The sequence below is a fragment of the Heterocephalus glaber genome, unplaced genomic scaffold (assembly GCF_053883595.1).
Source record: "Heterocephalus glaber isolate CG9 unplaced genomic scaffold, H.glaber_assembly_v1.0 deba00001466, whole genome shotgun sequence".
Taxonomy (NCBI): Eukaryota; Metazoa; Chordata; class Mammalia; order Rodentia; family Bathyergidae; genus Heterocephalus; species Heterocephalus glaber.
The window spans coordinates 814,135-834,637 of NW_028258313.1; the positions used below are offsets into that span (position 1 = coordinate 814,135).

The 20,503-nt window shown below is 43.9% G+C and overlaps 1 protein-coding gene and 1 pseudogene across 1 annotated transcript; one reads left to right on the plus strand and one right to left on the minus strand.

Moving 5' to 3' along the window:
- Positions 1-4,991: 4,991 nt before the first annotated feature.
- LOC106009150 (chromatin remodeler ATRX pseudogene) lies at positions 4,992-8,475 on the minus strand (annotated as a pseudogene).
- Positions 8,476-10,560: 2,085 nt separating this feature from the next.
- Positions 10,561-13,784, plus strand: LOC147826516 (olfactory receptor 2C3-like). Its single transcript, XM_087181053.1, has 2 exons — positions 10,561-10,605; positions 13,260-13,784. The coding sequence occupies exons 1-2, from the start codon at positions 10,561-10,563 to the stop codon at positions 13,782-13,784; spliced, it is 570 nt and encodes a 189-aa protein (XP_087037179.1).
- Positions 13,785-20,503: the final 6,719 nt, after the last annotated feature.

The window sequence follows — 20,503 nt, forward strand, 5'->3', positions numbered from 1 at the left end:
CAAAGGGCCAGAAAAATTAAAATCAGAGTATGATAAATTCATTCATAGGGCTTCAGTTCCTTACCTTCAATTATTCTTTAAGAAATCCTAAGTTGTTTTGTATCATGGTGGAATAAATTATGAATATCAGGATTAAATGATTATATGATGAAACTCCTCCCCTTTCTAATCCTATATCAATGCAAAGCAGTATTTTTCTTGTTGTTCATCCAAACTCATTGACTCCCCTGGCCAGGAGGTTTCTCCTCAGAAGCAGATGAATCCTGCACACCTCTCCCAAGCTCGTGGACCGAGGTGCGTCTCCTCTATTGTCACAGAGCTCCCTTGTCCTCAGTGTAGGTTTTAAGTTTGTACATGGAAAGACAATGCATACCTAGGACTTTGTAATGACTAGCTTCTTCAGGAAGCTTAGGTGAACACTACACATGCAGTGTCTTGGTCTGCTTTTTGCTTAATGTAGCAAAATTCTTTATTTTTTAATGAATTATTTTAACAAATGGTTTTGAAGGGCCAAAGGAATGGCACACGCATTGGTGAGCAGCTAATGGTAGAAAGTATCACATGGAGAGGGAAAGAGAGAAACAGAGACAGAGAGAGACAGAGACAGAGACACACACACACAGAAAATGGATAATGTGACTAAAGATAAAGGAAGAGAGGGGAGTGGAGAAGGTGGGTCCTGGTCCCAGCAGCTCGGTCTTTTGAAGGAGCCTCCTCTTTTGCTAAAAAGTTCATTTCTGTGAGAAGTAAATTAATCTTTTCTGAGGATTTTACCCCATAATTCCCTTACCTCTCCATACACTGCACTTCTTAAGGTTCTATCATCTCTTGTTACCCCTACATTGGGGAACCTGCCTTCACGATGTGAACCTCTTGATCACAGTATCTTATCAGTCATTAAGTATTTTCATATTAAAGGTTCTCTGATCTATCTTTGTTTGGACTGGGAATCAAACTTAGGAGCTTGCACTTGCGAGGCAGGTGGTGGCACCACTGAACTAAACTTCTGTCTCTGATTTATCTTTTAACAGATTTCATTAATGTATCAAGCGTAGTATTTGATCCTTTGTTATGAGACATTTATGTTTACACCTTCAAATTGCTGGTTTTAACTTAGTGCTAGACAAAAGCTACATTGAGAATTTTATAACTAACTTATGCCACAAATTGAATAAAAAACAAAATGCAAGATAATGGAACATTTAGACAAATTCATGATCCTGATCTTTTGGTCTTCAGTACCATTCAAGTTCATCTTACACTTTTATAAAGGAGCCTCAGACATGTATATAACTAGTGCTTCCCTAATGGTGGAAACAAATGTCCTAAGCATTCCACAGGAAGCTTTCTACTGTGGATCTTCAGGATACATTTGAAAGGTGAAGGAATTAATGATCCACCATAGGTGTGGGCAAGTTCATATTGCAATAAGGGGAAAGAGATTTGGTTAGTACCATTTTCACTCTACAGCTAATTGAACCTAAACATTACTGGGCAACTCTTAAATTGCAGTAGTGTGTGAAGAAGAATGTGGCCTCAGATATAAACCCATCTAAACGGGCATCTTTTTGTAAAATGCTCCTGTTTGCTTTGCATAAGTGTAAATAAAATTATAATAAGAAATCTATCTCCAACATTGGCTACTACAGCCTAACAACCTATTGGAGAAACTATGGTTTCATAGAAAACTTTAATTCTCTTGAGAAGTTTGTTTTAGATAACATGATCTTTTGCACCATCTGTTGGGTGAATAGGGAAGAATGAGGTGAAACTAAACACCTCCTGCTAGAGTAGGATAAATACATCTGGTGTGGTAGAATCTCTATTGAAAGAAACCAACACCCCAGCTATTTTGTCAACAATGCAAGTCTTTCTGTCTCATTTAGGGTGTATTTCCCTTTGCTTGGTTGATTTATGAATGCTCTGAATGAGTTGGCTCAGTTACTTAGTTAGTACCTTCACCCTAAACATTCTAATTGTCTGCTTTGTGTGCTGTCACCCTAGAGTGTTGCATGCTCATATATAGCCATCTGTTACATGTCAGGTGGTCTCACTATGTTTATGATAAAGATGAAAATAATAATATAAGGAATCATCAAACTAATTTGACATCATGAATTGTAAATTCCAAGGTAGAAGCAAATAGGTAAATTATAATGGTGATAGAAAATGGCATCAATGCTCAAATATTTGGGCAATCTTTCCAACGGGAGGACCTGACTGGCATTAAGCTTAAGTGTCAACTTGACTTGGTTGAGAGCCACCAGTGTGATTAGTTAATCTCACTTCTGTGTATCTGGCTGGGTCTTGGAGGTGTGTCCTTATAGTCCATATATGGTCCCTGGTTCCTTCTTCTCTGATGCTATTTCCCTGCTATGTTTTCCGGATTTTCATAGTCTTTTTTTTTTTTTTTTTTGACATTTTGGTTACTTCACTAAATGACATTAAATAGTTTAAGTTTCAACTACTAAACAGCACTTTGAGTTGTGAAAACACAGATAGTATATTGGCATACGTGAATGCTTTTCTTTAAAAACACAATTCCAGGCTTACAAATCAGCCTTAAAGAAGAAGTGGCATCTTTTCTACAGTATCTAAGATACTAAATACAGAACTGAAAAGCAGTCTAACTGAAGCAAAGGTGAGTCTTCAGAGCTGTATGATTTCAGCAGCCAAAGCTGGATGATGGACTGAAACATTACTATATCATGGTGATACAACATATACAATATCACAATACTAAACAAAAATGCTTTAAACCCAAAGAAATAAAACAGGTTACAAAAAGGAGAATTAGCAGGCAAAGCTGTATTAAAAGCAACATTTTAAATTGTCATTTTTAAGCCATTGCAACTATTTAAAACATCTAAAAAATATAAAAATGAGCTTTTTAGTACTTTACTGATGTGATTTTTGTCTTTAAGTATTTATTAAAATTTGATGTTATACTCAAAGTACATATTATGTAGCTAATATGTCAAGTGAGAAGAGTGTATGCAAAGTGGTCCAAGTTTTATTTCAAACTCTGATTTCCTATTTCATCCATAGTGAAAAAGGTTTAAAAGTTTGCCTAATGTTTTTATATCTATGTCTCTGAGTTAGTAATTAGAGACCATGTTGAAAATCCCTAGATCTAGTAAGTCAGGTTTAAAGTACTCTGCACTTGCAGAAATACCAACTGATAACATTTGGCCAGAGTACACTGCCTTCAAATATTCATCTTCTCAATCTTGTTGTTTTCATTTTTTTCTAAAATAAACACATCTGCCTCGCACCCCAATTAAACAAATCTGATTATATGGCTAGCATAGTATCCAAATATATGGAATTTGTTAGTGATAGTTTATCATAAGAAAGTAGGAGGTGGATCCACCAACCTCATCAATTATGTATCATAAACCTAGTGATCTTGGATATTTTACCACTAGTTCTTCCGAGATAAAAATGGAAATATCTTTATTATCCAAAAAACTCAAAACAGTTCTAGGTAATGCTAAAGTCATTCTAATCCAGTGATACCTAGAATAAATCCTCCAATCAGCTTTCTTTTTATAGGAATTCTTTAGCTTTTCTACTGTTGTCATCATCTCAAAAATGGTTTTACCATGTTGACTTCCATAGTTAAAAACAACCTTTTTCTTCAAGAAACAAAAGCAAGGGCCAGGGATTTAGCTCAGTGGTTCTGCTGCCTGCTCCACAAGTGCAAGGACCAGAGTTCAATCCCTGGTACAAAAAAAAATTCAAACAACAAAATTGAAAATGAATAAAATTATAGTTCACTTTTACACACCTGGATTAAGAAAAAGAAATGTAATGATTTTTAGTAAAACCTCAAAAAGGGATGTTAAAAGTAATTTGGATCAGAAAATTCCCTCAGATATAGGCTTGGGGAAAAAAATCAAACTTTAAAACAATCAAAGAAAAATGTAAGGAAACAGGGTGGGGTGGGGTGGTGAGGAGAATATAGTACTGAGAGGAGAGAAGCCAGTGATCCTCATCTTTAAGGGAATTACTTCACAATACTGACAGTCCTGGAAATTGTCAAAGCACATTCCTTATGGAAACTTAGAGTCAACCACAGCTCTGCCATTTTGATGTTGTTTAGAAAATAGGGGGGTGTGAACCTAGCAACAACTTCAGCATTCACCTCCTAACATGCTAGAACTTGATTTTCTTAGCCCACATCCCACTGCCAACAACAGGATGAAGCATTAGCACTGGCACCATGCAGTTAAGAGATGTGCTTTATATTAGTGCCTGGAGAGAGTAAAGGTGATCCACAGCCCTGAAATTTCTCCAGTAATTATTTCAGCACATATAACTGAAAATTAAACAGAAAAAGCAGCAGACTAAAGGAGAAAAAGGAATTCTCTTCTTAGGCTGTACTTAAGGCTGTTTATACAATGCTAAGATAACTGCAAGTCTCCTCCAACTTTACAGCAGTAGTGATTAAGAATATTGCACACAATTCTGTGTCAAAGATAAACCTTAGTTTCTGACTTTCAATCATAAGAGACAATAGAGCAGTCCAATTTCAGACTTCAGTCAAAAGAACATTAAGACCATTTCAAAAAAAAGACCATTTCAATTGCTCTAATCAAGAAATGGATTAAGTATAATGTATTTCATAAATTGAGGAATCAACTGTAAGAATTCAGCTGTGTATTTTTATATGTGAAGAATGGATATATAAATCTTTATTTTTCCTAAATTCATAACTTTTATGACAATTTTATGGTTGCTAAAAGCAGGCATAAAAATTTATAGAGGAAATCTGTGAGCTGCTACTGTTATAGAAGGATTTGTTTTCACTGAAAACAATTTGAAATATCTTCTGTACTCCAAGTGTGTAAGAAGATTCTAGGCAACATCACTGACAAATGTCAGGGAGAAAAGGTATCCTCTATTTAAAAAAATTTAAAACTAATATGGAAGATTGGCATTTAAGAGACCAAACTATTTATACAGTTGAGTTTTGTTGTCATTGATTCCTAAAAATAAAAGATCTTTCTATGATTTTTAACTATCCTGTAAGCTTTTAGTGCAAAAGCACATTGATTTCCCTTGGGAAGGTCCTGACTTTTGCTTCTCATTGGAGGTGGTGCATGCTGTAATGGTAGTGGCTGCACAGCGCCAGACACTGACTGACACATTGCTTTCATATCAATCTGCTGGTAGTTAGAAGGACTCATATTTAAATTTGGAGGCTTTGGCATCATGAGGTGACCCATTGTCACTTGTTGGTAAGTCATGTGTTGCTGTTGCTGTTGCTGCTGATTGTACTGCTGCTGGAGCCTTCTGTTCATAAGTATTTGCTGAACACAGCTGATTAACATCTGTTGTTTCGTCAGTACATCATTGTAGATTGCTTCTCTTCCTTTAACATCAAGCTCCTGACTGGCTTGCCTATTTAATGCTAATGCCTGTACTTGCGCCTCTGAGAGATTCATGTTTTCCTTCCATATAGCTGAAATCATATCATCAAGAGGTTGAATCCTCACTGCTGTCACAGTATTTGTTGCTTCCACAACTTTTTCTCTTCCTTGATTAATGAGATCCTCAACCTGTTGCTTACTCATTGCTGACAGGGCTCCCAAATTGAAAGGAATATAGGAGTTTGACAGCTGAAAGTGACAGGAGCTAAACTGGCCCCAGTTGGTTTGTTGAAATGACTGGTCAGTCCCATGTTTTCTGCTTCATATTCTGCCCAAGCGGCTTTGCTTTCTTCTTCAGTTAACTTTTCTTCCTCTTTGTGGTCCAAAAGAGAATCCTGTTCATGGTATCCTACAATGTGTTCTTTATGTATCTGAAGAAGTTCTGCAAGTACAGTATCCTTTGGCAGCATGGGAGAATCCCACTTTTTTTTTCTGAGTTGGGGTCATCTAGTAAGTCTGGCTGAAAGTATAAAGTTCGGTAAGCTCATTCATAGCAAAATGACACTCAACCTGCTGTTGATCAACAACTAAAAAAGATAGTGATTGCTTAATTACTTGCCAATCATAAATTTTATCTTCCATGGTTCCCTGAGCTAAGAACCTGTACACAGAAATGTCAGGTAAAAGCCCAAAAACCAAGACCAGACCAGGCCACGACAACCCTTTACTGCAGGGACAATCTGTCGGGCTGTCTCTGAACAAAAGAGAGATAAAAGCAATATGGCCAGGACAGGAAGTGCCTTTTATAGGAGGGGGGGGGGCTTTTAGGAGCTGAGGTGGGGTTGAGTGAGATAGTGACTAGGGACTGGAGGAGCCTGTGACGTCACTAGCTTTTAGGAGGAGAGCAAGTATTAGGCTACTCTTTTGGTGGGAGTAGAGGCCTTTTGGAAAGAAGGTAGCTATTATATCAAGCAGCCACCCTAAATTGGAGGGAAATCTACCAATAAACAGGCTTAGTTGTCCAAAGGAATAAACTCTGAATATACCCTGGATATCATAAGATTGGTTCCAAGAAGCATCAAATATGATTACTAAGTTAGCAGCTACCAGATTAATTCCAAGAGATCCTGCTTTGATAGAAATGATAAACATTAGTATCATCGTTAGTATCACATTAGTTTCATCATTAAATTCTTCAGCCCACTTCTTCCTTGACTATGCAGTAGTAGAATCATCTAAATGGTAGTAGTCCGTATTTCAGAGACACTTCCCTTCACCTTTATAAATAAGAGGTTTATCTTTATCTTCTGTTTTATCCCTACTGGCCAATGCTAAAAAAATCTTCAGTCAAGTCCAGAGATATGAGGGACTGGCTAAAAACAAGAACTTTATCCCCAATTTCTTCTGCCATTTGAAGAATTTCAAAGAGAAGTCCCATTTTTCCAGAATGCTCTAAATCTTCAGCAGCAGCATCTGTAGCAAAATCTTTGTACCAATCTAGAGGTGGGCTGCTTGGATTAGAAGATGAAGTGACTTTACTTTCTTCCAGCTTTAAGGAAACTGAAGGGTTATTTCCTGTTTCATCCACATTTCCTTCACCACCTCCAGGAGATCTTGAATTCCAGACTTTGATGACTTCAGCATCAATGTCACTGCCGCTACCACTTGAGCTACTATCCTTTTTGCCCTTTTTTCCTTTTTTTTTGTATAATCATCAGAGCTTAAACTCATGGAGGTTTCATCAGACTGAAGCTAGAAAATTGTCCATACTATCTTCTCAAAATATCCCTTATTTTCTTTGCTAATGTGGTCCAGCTGTAAACACCAAGGATGAGTCCAGATTCTACTTAACATTCGAAAATCTTGGAAAAATTTTGCACCTGCCTTTCCTCTTCCACCTTCACTGCTCTTACCTACTCCTGTTAAGCGATCTAAGTAGTACTGAGACAGCGTGCACTGTGTAGGACTCATTCTCACAGCTATGACATGTTCATGGTTTGGAGGCAAGCACTTTGTTAATGCTGTAAAATCTCCCCTCTGAACACATCCGGCTAACATCTCATAGAGAATGTGACCATGTTTTTTCATCACTCTGACATCTACCATGGTAGAATCTGCAGACTGACCATTTTGGATTGGATTTATAAATCTACTCCTGAACTCCTTAATGGATTCAAGCAAATTTTCCTTGATAAAGTTAACCATAAAATGATCCTCAATTAAGTTATTTTGAAGTGGTCTTCCTGTTAAAATATTCCTCCTCCTCCTTGATCGGATAGAATTCATCACTTTTGCAACAGCAGATGCTGGTTTCCTAGCGGCCTCTGCAGTGTTTGATCTGCTTCACAGCCGCCTCCCCCAACTCTCATCTTGGAGTCAAACCATCACCTGGCCAGCTGCTCCCCTTCTGGGACTCTTCCGGAGGCGTGAGGCATCCTATCACAGTGACACATGCACACCGGCGTGGACAGCAGCAAGGCTGTGAGAGCTAGCAGGAGGCCTGTGTGCCCTCTGGGAGGTGACAGGATGAAGAATGTGGTATTCCCACACCGTGGAGTACTCCTGTGCCTTAAAGAAGGGCACTTACAGGGAGATGCGTGCGCCTGGAGACCAGGATGCGAAGGGAAATCGGACACACAAGCCTCGCCATCGCCCTCACATGGTTTCTCTTAGATGGGAAGCCAGAGTGTAAATAAACAAAGAGCAAAGGACGAGAGAGGTAACAGGAAGCAAGGAGACAGGCCTTTGCACATAAGAAGGGCTAAGGACCGAAGAGGGTGACCAGGAGGGAAGACAGTGCTGTGTCCGCGCACCAGCTCCCTCGGGAACGGGACGGTGACTGTCTTGTTACCTTTCTCCCGGCCCTGGGACACCCAAAGGGGAAGGGGAAGGGTTTGTGTAGCTTACGGTTCCCAGAGGTTTCAGTCCATAACCAGCCGGCTCCAGGCTGGGAGGGCAAAGGAGCGTCAGAGGAGAAACAGCACGGTGCGCAGGAGGCAGCGGGAGTCACCGGCCTCTGCTGCCCTTCGGTCTCCTTCAGACCGCTTAGGGCGGCAGCACTCACACCCTTAACCCCAGGGCCTTGGGCCCCGCATCGCATCCCGAATCAATTCCAGCTTCACACCCTCCAGACCCAGCCTGCGACCACAGGAGCCTTTGAGGGACACCCAGACCCAGACCGCAGCGGACGGATGTAAAATAAAAACTAAGAGAGAGGCCGCCGGCCCGGCCCGCAGGCTCGCAGGCTTCCCGTGCGCTGGAGAGCGCTTCCCACCAGCTCCCCGTGACGCTGAAGCCTGGGCTGTGGCCGGTGCTGGACACTTGCCAGGCCCGGGGTTTGATCCCCTGCACTGGCCCAAGCAAGAGACCCGGGGCACTCTGTGCGCATGGACACTTCTGGCTGAAGACAGGGTCTGGGTAGGCCTGAGGACGCCCTTCCCTCTGCCCCGTTTCCAGTCCCTGGCTCCAGCTGTGAGCCTGAGTGGGCCACCCTGGCACCCCGGGACCCGCCCTTCCCTGGGGCTCACAGGATGCCCTCCCTGCAGCAGGGCTGCGCCTCAGAAGTGGTTTTGTACTCCATACCCACTGCTTAGGAAGGGCTTGAGGTAAATATGTGAACTGAGTTAAATTGTATTTGGCTTTTAGTTTTTCACACGTGTGAGCATCAGTAGGATGTACTCCACTGCTGCGCGGCCAGGATGCGTTCACTTCTCATCGGCAGTCACTGTATTAACTACTTCCTCTTTAATTATTTTGGTACGAAATTTTGTTTTATTTTTCATAGAAGTATAAATAGTGGTTTTTATATTTTCTTTCTTAATATCTACTTGTGTTACATGAAAATCAAATGATGTAGGAAATGACATTTACTAAGTGGACATGACATTGTAAGAAAGGCCTGGGGGTGCCTTCACCTCTGATTGGATCAACCTCAGTTATTCATTTGGCTCGGCTTCAAGAGTAGGCAATTTTGACACAGAATCAAAGTGCTGTAACTACCCTGCCTCATTAGTACCACCTACTTCCCATGCAGCAATGTCTCCATGTTCTTTTTTCTATTTTTTCCAGTACTGGGGATTGAACTCAGGACCGTGCACTTGCAAGGCAGACACGGTGCCACTAAGCTGAATACCCAGCCCTTCCATGTTCTTTACAATAGAAGTATGCAAAACTCCTTTATTTTTTAAAATTTAATGTTGTCTTTAATTGACATGCGATACTGAAAGTTGGCCTTCTAGAAGCTGAGACTGGAAAGCAGTCAGCAGCGGCTGGGGAGGACAGATGGGGGGTCAGAGATCCTGGGGAGGATGGAGGAGACAGGGACACAGCGTGAGGCAGGGGAGCAGCGCTGTCCTTAGACACAGGAGGGAGTCCCGGGTCTGTGCTGTCAGGTTGGCGTCGTGGTCGACAACAATGTGATGTGTATCTCGAGAAGCGAGCCGGGAGCATGTGGAATCTTTTACCAGACAGGTGGAGAATGTGGTGGGCTTGCTCATGACTTTGACCATGTCCTTGTGTGTGTGAACATGCCTGTGTTCCTTCCTGCTTCATCCACCGGCAAAGACAATCTCCCCCGGGGAAGCCCAGGCCCTGTGCCTCTCACACTGCCCTTGGGGAAGCATTAAACACAGTGATGGTGCCCAGGGCAAAGGACAGTAGGCCACAGACAGGGAGCTTGACCAGTGGGGCACTCACCACCGCCCCAGCTGGGGCCAGGAGGGTCAACCCCTGAGCTGAGCCCCACAGACAGGATTCAAGATTCATGGGGTCGCTCCAGACAGCCCACCCAGCATCATGATGGGTCTGAGTTGGAGGTCTCTCATGATTCCCATCGAAGATGTTCCCTAAGATCCTCGCGGGCACAGTACCCATCCTGGAGGCATCCATGGATGAGTTCCTGGCTGAATGAGCCATGAGGGCATGGGGCCCTGTTGCAGTGGTCACTGGGACTGACCATGGCTCCTCACTTCTCCCTCCATTTCTGCTAACCCCGAAGGGAGCAGCCTTTTCCCACCAGGCCATTTCTGCCTTGAAGCCAACCAACCATGGATTGAACCCACTGAAGCCATGAGGCACAAAAAAAGCCTCTTCCTTTAAGAAGCAGGTGGCAGGTATTTTGTCCCACTGCTGGGAATGTGGCTGAGACAGGGTGCTTCTCAGTGTGTCTGTGGATGGCCATGAGACGATGATCCGTATGGATGAACTCGAAGGAAAGGTTCTCAGGGAAAGAGTAACACTGGAAAGGGGACACAGAACCCCACTCCCTGGAGTACAGATCAGCTTGCTTTCTTTAGACCTCAGTTAGTCAAGGAGAACTTAGTGTGTTCAGAAAAGCCATCAAATAATGGGCATGTGTCTATGTCACATGCTGAACATTTTTCTCCCCATTTCCCCTCCCCTCTTCTTCCTCCCAGATCCCTTCCCAACTCCACTGAGCCTGCCTCCCTGTTTCCTGCTACTTCTCTTTTATTTGGCTCTTAAAATTGTTTATATTTTAAATTTCTCATATTAGAAGAGCCATATGATATTTAACCTCCTGTGTAGGACATATTTCACTTAGCATTATGGTCTTAAAATCCATCCTTTTTCCCACAAATAACTCTAATTTATTCTCTTTATGAGTGAGTATGTATAGCATATATATGATTTCTCAATGGCTGTTTTTATGAATGAAAAATTTAATTCTCAAATTCATTTGAACCTGACTAGCCAACATAATTTTAAAAGCCAACTACAACAACAAATTTTTATGGCTCACACTTCCAAATTTCAAAACTTACTCTAAAGCTGGTCATATAAAACTAGATCAATGTAAGAGAATTGGGGTGCATAGATAAATCTATACATCTATTTTCATTGATTTTGACAAAGTATCAGTGGGAAAAGTGATAACTGGAAGTATATCTTCTAGAAAATAAAGACTGATTCCCTCTATTAACCCACATACAAAACTTAATTCAAATAGGTTAGAGACCTAAATTTATACAAAACTCATACGTAAAACATAGTAGCAGATACTGATTATTTGGATTAGTCAATGGATTCTTAAACATGACAGCAAAAAGAAAACAACAAAAGAAATGAAATAGATGAGTTGAACTTCCTCACAATTGAAACCTTGTGGTATGAGGACTTTAACTCTTTTGGGAAGATGCCTAGCAGGGGAATAGCTGGGTCAAATGGATGACCTTCACAAGGAGAGGGAAAGAGGGATTGGGGGAGGGAGGGGAACATAGAATTAAGATGCATTATGTGCCTGGACAAACTCCCCATAGTCAGTGATGAACATGATCAGAATGTACTGCAAATAAGGGCATTAACAAAAAATTGAATCTTCTTGTCCACCAAGAGTAAAAAGACAATATTTAGAAAGTGTGAAAGAAAATCAATATAAAAAGAATTCTTACATCTCAACAGCAAAGAAATAAAAAACTAAAAATGGACAAAGGATTAAGTAGACATTTCTTTGAAGATCAGCACATGACCCACATACAGCGGGAAACACACAGCCTTAGTAGTCTTTAGGAAATGTGAATCAAAACTAACCTAGAACTCACTTCACACCTGCTGCAATGGCCATGAGAGAAAATTGAAACAGGAAGTCACAAGTGCTGGTGGCGGTGTGGGGAAGGGGACCACACATGGCCTGTGGCAGTGAATGGTGCTGCTGCAGAGGAATCTGTGGCAGTAACGGGGCTCAGGACTGCACAGCCCAGCTGCCCTGCCCTGGGTGTGCACCAGACCACTGAAGAGAAGCACTCAAGCCATGGCGGCGGGGGAGCATTTGGAGTCGCTGCATTTACAGAGGCAGAAAGGTGGGAACAGCATGATGCCCCCAAAGAGGGGAACAAACTCAAGGAGGCAGAGCTGTCCAGTGTGAAATGCTCAGCTGAAAGTCAGAGCGAACCCCTGATGTGGACCACACTGTGTGGAACCTGGAAAACGTGTGCGGAGAGAAAGAAACCAGACACCAAAGCCACATGTGGTGTGGTTCCATTTACGTGGACTATCTAAAGTGGGGAGATCCACAGGGGCAGAAAGCAGAGAGGGGTGGCTGGGGGCTGAAGAGAGCAGGCCAACGGCAGTGGCTGTCACAATCCATATAGGTAGGTTTTTCTATTAGGGGCCATGAAAAGTTCTGGAACTAGGTGACTGTGAAGGTACCTCAGGAATAAGGAGAACAGTCCAAACCCAAACCTAGTCCAAGGAGGGAAAACAAAGATCAGAGCAGAAAATAGTAAAACTGAAGCTAAAAAGACAATATAAAGAATGAATAGATCCCAGAGCCGGTTATTCCAGAGAATAAACAAAATAGAAAACCCTTAGCCCAAATCACCAAAGTTAGAACAGACCCACCTCAACGCATCTAGAGTGAAAACGGGGAAATCACAGCAGACACCGCTGAAATCCAGAAAATCATTGACAACTGGTATGAAAACTACTCCCACAAACTGGAGAATCTTGACAAACGGACAGATTTCTAGACACATATGAATTAGCAAAATTGAATCCAGAAGATGTAAAGATGCTAAACAATAACTGGAAATAACAGGAGATGAAATTGAGGCTGTAATCACAGCCCTAGCAACTAAGAAAGGCCCAGGATGCGGTGCTGAATCCTACAAGGCCTGCGGGGAGGATGTAACACCAGTCCTCCTCACACTCTAGTGAAAGTGACAGAGGAGAAGTAGGTCCACAGTCATCCCCTGGGCTAGCAACTCCCTGATTCCAACACCAGACAAGGAGCAGACTAAACAGAAAACCATAGGCCAATCCCTATTGCACATAGATTCAAAACTCCTCAACAAAATACTAGCAAATCAATACGTGTAATCTATTACATAAACTAAAGCAAGGACAAAAATCACAAGATCATCTCAACAGGTGCATTACGCAGTCCTCATGCACCTGAGGGTCTGTGCAGGCCTGGCCTGCACCTCCTGGTTCAGTGGTCTCAGCACCAGCCTGGTGGGCTCCATGCTCACCATGCTGCTGGCCCTGTGTGGGAACAACTGCACTGGCCACTTCTTCTGCGAGTTGTCCCTTATCATGAAGCTGGCCTGCATGGACACCAGGCTGAATGAGCTGGAGACGTACCTGGCCAGCTTCGTCCTTGTGGTGCTGCCCCTGGGGCTGATCCTCCTGTCCTATGGCCACATCACCAGGGCTGTGCTGAGCATGAGGTTGGCCCAGGGGAGGAAAAAGGCCTTCAAGACCTGCTCATCCTATGAGGCTGTGGTATCCCTGTTCTATGGGAGCATCATCTCCATGTACCTGCAGCCAGCCAAGAGCAGCTCCCATGAGCAGGGCAAGTTTGTGACACTCTTCTACATGATGATCATGCCCGCTCTGAACCTGCTCATCCTGAGGAAGAGGACTTGTAGGAGGTGCTGGGCCACCTGGTGTTAGGGCCCTGCAGGCCTCAGGATGTGGGGCTAGAGAATAGCAGAGATGCTGGCCACTGCCGAGGGGACAAACAAGACAGGACACCAGCAGGGCCATGGTGGAGTCCAGGGGGAGCTGGCACCAGTGTACATGCATCATGTCAGGCCAAGGTGCAGAAAACATGCTTTGTTTTCACTTCTCATTAATTATCCAAACCTTGCTAAAGAGTTTTTATCATTATATATGTCACATATAGGTTATTGTCATCTTGTTAATGCTGTCATATCTGTGGGAGATATATATATATATATATATATATATGTTAATTTTACATGACTTAGTTGTTCATAATAATCTCTGCCATGCAGTGTGCCTGAGCTGTGGGAAGCATTTTATATTTTTCTAATGTGCTCAGTGAGTCCGCGAGATTCACATTCACAACCCTGTACAGATCAGGTGACTGCGGGAGCACTGAGCCCTGGACTGAGATGTAAGTCCACATCTGTCTGTGGATGTGGGTACATTTTTGCCCAGCCCCCTTAGGTGTAGTGGGAAACACATATTTGGTCCCAGTTTGCACACAGAACTCCTGAAAGCCTGTACCTGCCTAAGAGTGGGGACAGAGTCTCCTCTTATGAATAACAAGTCCCTGAACCCAGGAAGCATCTTCCTGAGCCCTGCAGACTTTCCCACACATGCCCAGATGGAGAGCCCATGCACAGGACAAGAAGCTGCTGGGCTGGGCTTCCCTCTGAGGGAGGGTGGTGGGCAGGATGGAGCCCTGGAACCTGTGGGGTCTGAAGCAAGCTCCACGTAAGTGATGACAGAAAGGGCCCAACTTCCAGAAGATGCAGTCACTGCTGGGAGAGCCCCATGCACTTGGTGTTGGACTGGTTTTGGTCAGAGACATCACCCTGGAGATCCATGTGTCCCAGGAGCAGAGCAGAACTGCATCATCAGTAGTGAGAATGCTCAGGGTCATGCTCTGCACTGGCTTATCTGCAGCTCCTCAGTGACGGCTTAGACACTCCAGGGCAGCTCTGGACCTGTTTCCAGGACATGTGAGGAAGTGTCTAACTATGCACTCTTATCTTGGCTTGCCCTTCTGTTATACCCACACACCACTGGCCCTTGCTGAAAGAAATCTATTTCAGCACACAGTACCATCCTGAGAGAGATAAATCAAGTTCATGGGCTGTCATTGGCTGTGCTGATTTAAAGCTCAAACCAGTCTGAGAGAGTTGAGGATGTTGACCGTGTAAAGATCAGAAATCCTGGTCAGAGAGAAAGTAGTGCTGGTACTGATCTTTGAGCACAGCATGCGTGGAATCATCTACTCACAATATTGTGTGTGGTTATTCTTCAGGCCACCTCCCCCCACCCAAAGTCCTGTACTCTGAAAACACTTCTGGTTTTCTGATCGCACACATTCCTAAGTGTCACACTGGCGCTCACAGAGGGCTTTTCTGGTCAATACCAGCAGATATTGGGAGACTTGGATTTGGATAAAACTGCAAATACAGTGTTGGGCAAATAAGAGCTCAGCCTAGCAACTGTGAAACCCCTCCTTAGCAATATGCATTTCTGATGTTTGTAAAGCCTCTGGAGGTGTGTATAACATGGGAACCAATCTCTCACATGTGTGTGTAGTTGATGTAAAATAAAAACAGCATTAAAAGCTGATGCAATCAAGTACTGATCCAAGTTCAGCCAAAATGCTGATCCAGTCACACATCCTCCTCAGCCCAATTCCCATGTATTTGCTTATTCATGTGTGGGGTTGATGAGGAGTGGCCATAATTTTATCTCCTTTACTAATATCAATAACTTATCTGCACACACTGCTGAGTTTCACCAGGCACATTTGGGGCAGTTCATATGAATCTGTTCACACACTGTCACAGTAGGGCATGAGTTAGGCACTGTCACAGCCCCATTTTGCAGCTGAGGAAAATGAGGTCCATATAGCTGTGTCGGCTGCCAGAGGCTCATGCCAGGCTCAGAGCACTATGCCCTTCCTGAGTGCTTTCTCCATGAAAATCTGAAGGTCCCCACTGACTCAGTCTCTGGAGTGACCCCAAAAGCACTGCAGGACCTTCCAGCTGGTGAAGGCCCTGGTTTGCCGTGGTGTGTGGACATTTGAGCTGTGTTTTCAGTTTATTTTTCCATCTGGAATGTGCATAGGTGTCTTTCTCTCATTGAATTGTTTTCTTACCATGACCCTCAGAATGTCTATTGTTGGCACAAGTGTTGTAGCCACTTCCTCTGTCTTAGACCCATTCCCCCGGTGTCACCAGGGGAGGGGGAAGCTGGATGTGGAGCAACCACCGCCTCAGCACCTCCCTTCAGAAGGAAGAAGCCTCAGGCCTGCTCACCTCAGTGCCTGCACTGCAGCCAGCTCCCACCTCTGCACTGCACCTCCGTACTTCTACCCAATCGTGTTTCCCAATATCGCCCTCACCACCCACACAGCACTGAGTCTCTGCCCTGGAGCACAGAGTTGTCTTCCATGTGTGCGAGCAGCACAGGGCCTCTGCTCCTTCCCTGAGCTCCTGAGGAGATGGGCAGCACCGCCCACTGCCCTCTGCTGTTCCACACAGAGGACATGATGAGCCCCGGAGGAAGTGGGTCTGGATTCCAGGAGAGCCAGGCTGATCTTTGCCATCACCTGTGGGGCTAGTGAAATAATTAGGATCCCAAGATGATGCTGACATCAAAGTGTCCCATTTGAATAATTTAGTCAAGAGAAAAATTCCAAAGACATAGGCAGGTTTAGGGACTCTACCACAGGTATTACGAAAATTGGAATTAAAGCCAGAGAGGATGCAAAGGCAAGGACTCTACCTAATCCAGGGGGACGATCAGGACTGCGGGGCAAGGAGGGGAGGAGAAGTGAAAGTGGAAGGGCTATGCAGGCAGAGATGCCAACAGGGCTGTGATCTTCAGAGAGGACCATGCTAGCTGCACAAATCTCAGGATGGAAGGTAGGGGTGGCACACTTGCTGGCTCCAGGCACCCTCACTGCCTCTCAATGTGTGCTCCTATTGTCTGGACCCAGTCACAGCCACCTGCAGTGCCACTGGTCCATGCAGAGAGGCATAGAGCACATGGATGGGAAGGTGGTGCTGCTGGAGTCATCACTGATGACTGTGGAGCGAACCCCTGGGGATGGTGGACCCTGGTCAAGTCCACACAGACTGTGTACAGAGCACTTACTGGGCCCATATGGGGACTGATCCTGGGGAGCCTGCACCCATGGGACCCAGAGCAAGCAGATGGTGTGTGTGGTCTGTGGTGGGGTCCCAGAGGAGAGGGGTATGGGGGTCCCTCTGGTCACAGACAGGCTTGATGATAGCTATCAGCAGGGTGCACTCAATGTCTTGGACAGAGTGGGACAGAAGAGGGAGGAGCCCCCTGGCCCTAGGCAGGGAGCCACCAGCATGTAGCTGAGAAGAGGAGGCCTGTGCACCTGAACAGGAGAGACTGAACATAGGAAGCAGGGTCTCAGCCCAACACTCCAGGTGAGGAGGTTGCACCTGGAGGAAGCTGAGTTTTGTTTTCAGGTCATTTAGGAGCACGAGCAGCTCGTGAAATACCTTTGCAGGATGTGACTTAAACGTATAATGATTGAAATACTCATTGCAGTAAAAGATGCATTGCTATTGATCCTCCTCAAAATCCTCCCCCTTGCCTTGAACACGCTCATCCCATCATTCCTGCCACTTTCAGAAGCAGCTGTTGACATCCTCTTTTGTATCTTTGCTACACTTTCATAGCTGCCTCCATGTGCTGAATCCATTCAAAACATTTAGCTTTCATGGTCATTTTGCCTTTGGAAAAGAACCAGAAGCCACACAGTCCCAGATCTGGTGAATAAGATGGACAAGGACACAGCATGGTGCATTTGGGAGCTATCTTTGCACTTGGCTCTGGAATTCACTATATTCTTGACAAAACCTGATAAAGATGCTGAAGAAAGAGGACTTCCAGGACTGCTTCAGAAAGTGGCAAGAGTGATAAGGCTTTTCAGGGTGAAGGAGGAGTTTGAAAAGTTTGTGGCAATGTGTATGTACTGTAATAAACTTTAATTTAAATCTTTGCTCTATATTTTGATCATGCCTTGTACATTTGTGAAGTTATGCATAGAAATACCAAGTCTCCTGTGCCTGAGATTTCTTAGCCTGTTGTTTTATGGCTTTTTACCTTAGGATTAGGTTTTCAATCTATTTTTTCTCATGTGCACACGCGTGTGTGTGTATGTGTGTGTGTGTGTCTGCATTTGGGGGGGGGAGCATTAGAGGGAGGGAAATAGAGAAAAGAGGAGACACAGCCTGTTATACAATACTTCCCAAATACTTACATGTTAGCCCCCAAACAATATCACTACTTGTAGTTTCATTACTACCTAGAAACTATATCTCTGCCATAATCACAATTTCATTGACACACAAATTTCTGAGGAACATCAGTTCTATCACATGGAAATTTGCTCACCCGTGGCCATGTGTAATGCACTGGCAGTAACTCTGGATATAAAACTCGCCTTGTAATCTAACAGAGCACGACATCTGCCTTTATTCTATTTGTCAAACTTAGATTTTTATGGGTATTACTATGTTTTCCTCCACTGAAGTGAAGTCACAAGCTCCCTTCCTGCTCTCCCAGAGGTGCCTCCTGCTGGGACACACATCAGGGGTAAACATGCTCTCCTTTCCATGGCAAGAGAAGCAGCTTGGCTACTGACCCTTGGCCTCAGCACAGGCCATGCTTGCTGCAGGCCTGGCCCCTCACTTCATGACCAAGCACCCCCAATCCACCCCACCCCCAAGCAACCCTCTGTCTCTACCTGCAAGGCAGGTGCTGACACCAGACTCATAAGGCTGCTTCAAGAAGTAAAGTGCTGAAAGTTGGGAAAGTACACAGCACAGCACATAGCACCCTAAAACCCAGCACATTAGAAAAACCCAGTACACTAGAAATCATGTCCAGTCTGCTACACATGGACATAAGTGAGTGAATACCCATGCACTAGAACTGATATTCCTTGAAAGTTCCTACATCTATGAAATTTTTAATATGGTAAGGGTATAGTTTCTAGGTAGCAATGAAACTAAAATACTGATATTGTTTTGGGACTGTTGCCTAAGTTATGTATTCTCTGAGGTCTTTTGTGTCCTCAGAAAAGATTTCCAGTTTTCTTCACAGACTGTAGCTGTTACTTACAGTATGGGCCACACTGCTACAACAGGGACAGAAACTCCCAGACTTCAAGGGGATAAATTCACACAGATTGAGAGGCACCACTACCATAGGAGGCAGACACCAGAATATACATGTCTAAACTATAAATAGACAAAGGGAAAACAATCCCCAAGCTTTACAAAGGCCATGCAAGACTGAGCACAACTGACAAGCACAGTGTGCACAAATTCATTAACCTTCAAATAACACTTTACTTGCAATAGTGTGAACTGCCATGGGGCCACCTCAGCTTCCACTTAGGCCCTAGAAAAGTGGCTTCATCCTTGCTCTGAACATGTGATAACATATGCACTCCCATTCTTACTCCCATTACCCATGGTTTCCTTAATTCAAGACCCAAAACTGTTATTGCATTTGCACCAGTAAACAAAGAAAAAGAAGAGGAGGAGGAGGAGGAGGAGGAGGAGGAGGAGGAGGAGGGGAAGGAGGAGGAGGAAGAGGAGCAAAGATGAGGAGGAGCTAAAGGAGGAGGAAGATGATGATGAGGAGGAATATGTGTCTCCACATATGAAAGAAATACTATTAATCCCTATCAACAATGTCATCATCATCACCAAGATTGGCACTCTTACAATTGTCATCATCAAATTAGAAATTATCTAGGTAAGTGCATGATATGAATAAGAAACCATAAAGACAAAAGGTGAAGAAGTTATGTGGAATAAAATCAAAGTACATCTCAGCTGAAATTCTCTCTGTACCACACACACAGACTGCTGTTGTGTTTAGTGAAGGATCTTGAGGAGATTATCAACACAAAAACCTCTAGGATCAGAAAAGACTGTGCTACAGTTTAGATCAAAATGTCCCCCTGTTGTGCCTTATATCTAGATGTTTCCCAAAGCCCCAAGAACTCATAGGTGGGGCTTTTCAGAGCTGGCTGGATCTAGGGTGTGTGGGATTAAATGGGATTAAAGGTGTGTGATAACTAAACTGGTGTAGCATGATTCTGGGTGTGAATAATGGAAGACCCATCCTTGGTGTAGGTGACACCAACCAATAGGCTTGTAGCCTGGATGGAATACAAAGGGAAAGATGGGAGGCAGGCTCACTCCTGCTGCTGCTGCTGCTGCTGCTGCTTCTGCTTGATGCTTGCTGCATCCTGCCTGTCCTGCATGGACTGTTTCTCTTTTGTGATGCCCCTCTTTCATGCCACCCTACCTTGGAGCCTGTTGACTATGGCCTGAAACATCAACAAACTATGAGCTAAAGTAAAACTTTCCTCTTTTAACTTGTGAGTCTTGGGTATTTTGTATCACCAAAGAAAAAATAAAGTAAGACACCCACAAAAGACTCACATTTAGAGGTGGAGACTGGTTGGAGGTGTGTCACTGAGGGCATGACTTGGAAGGGTACATCTTCCTCCTCACTCATCCCTTCACTCTCTGCTTTCTGGCCTTCAAGATGTGTGTGAGCAGATTTTCCTCTGCTCTTGCCCCTCTGCCATGATGTTTCTGCCTTGAAGCCACCAACCAATGGAT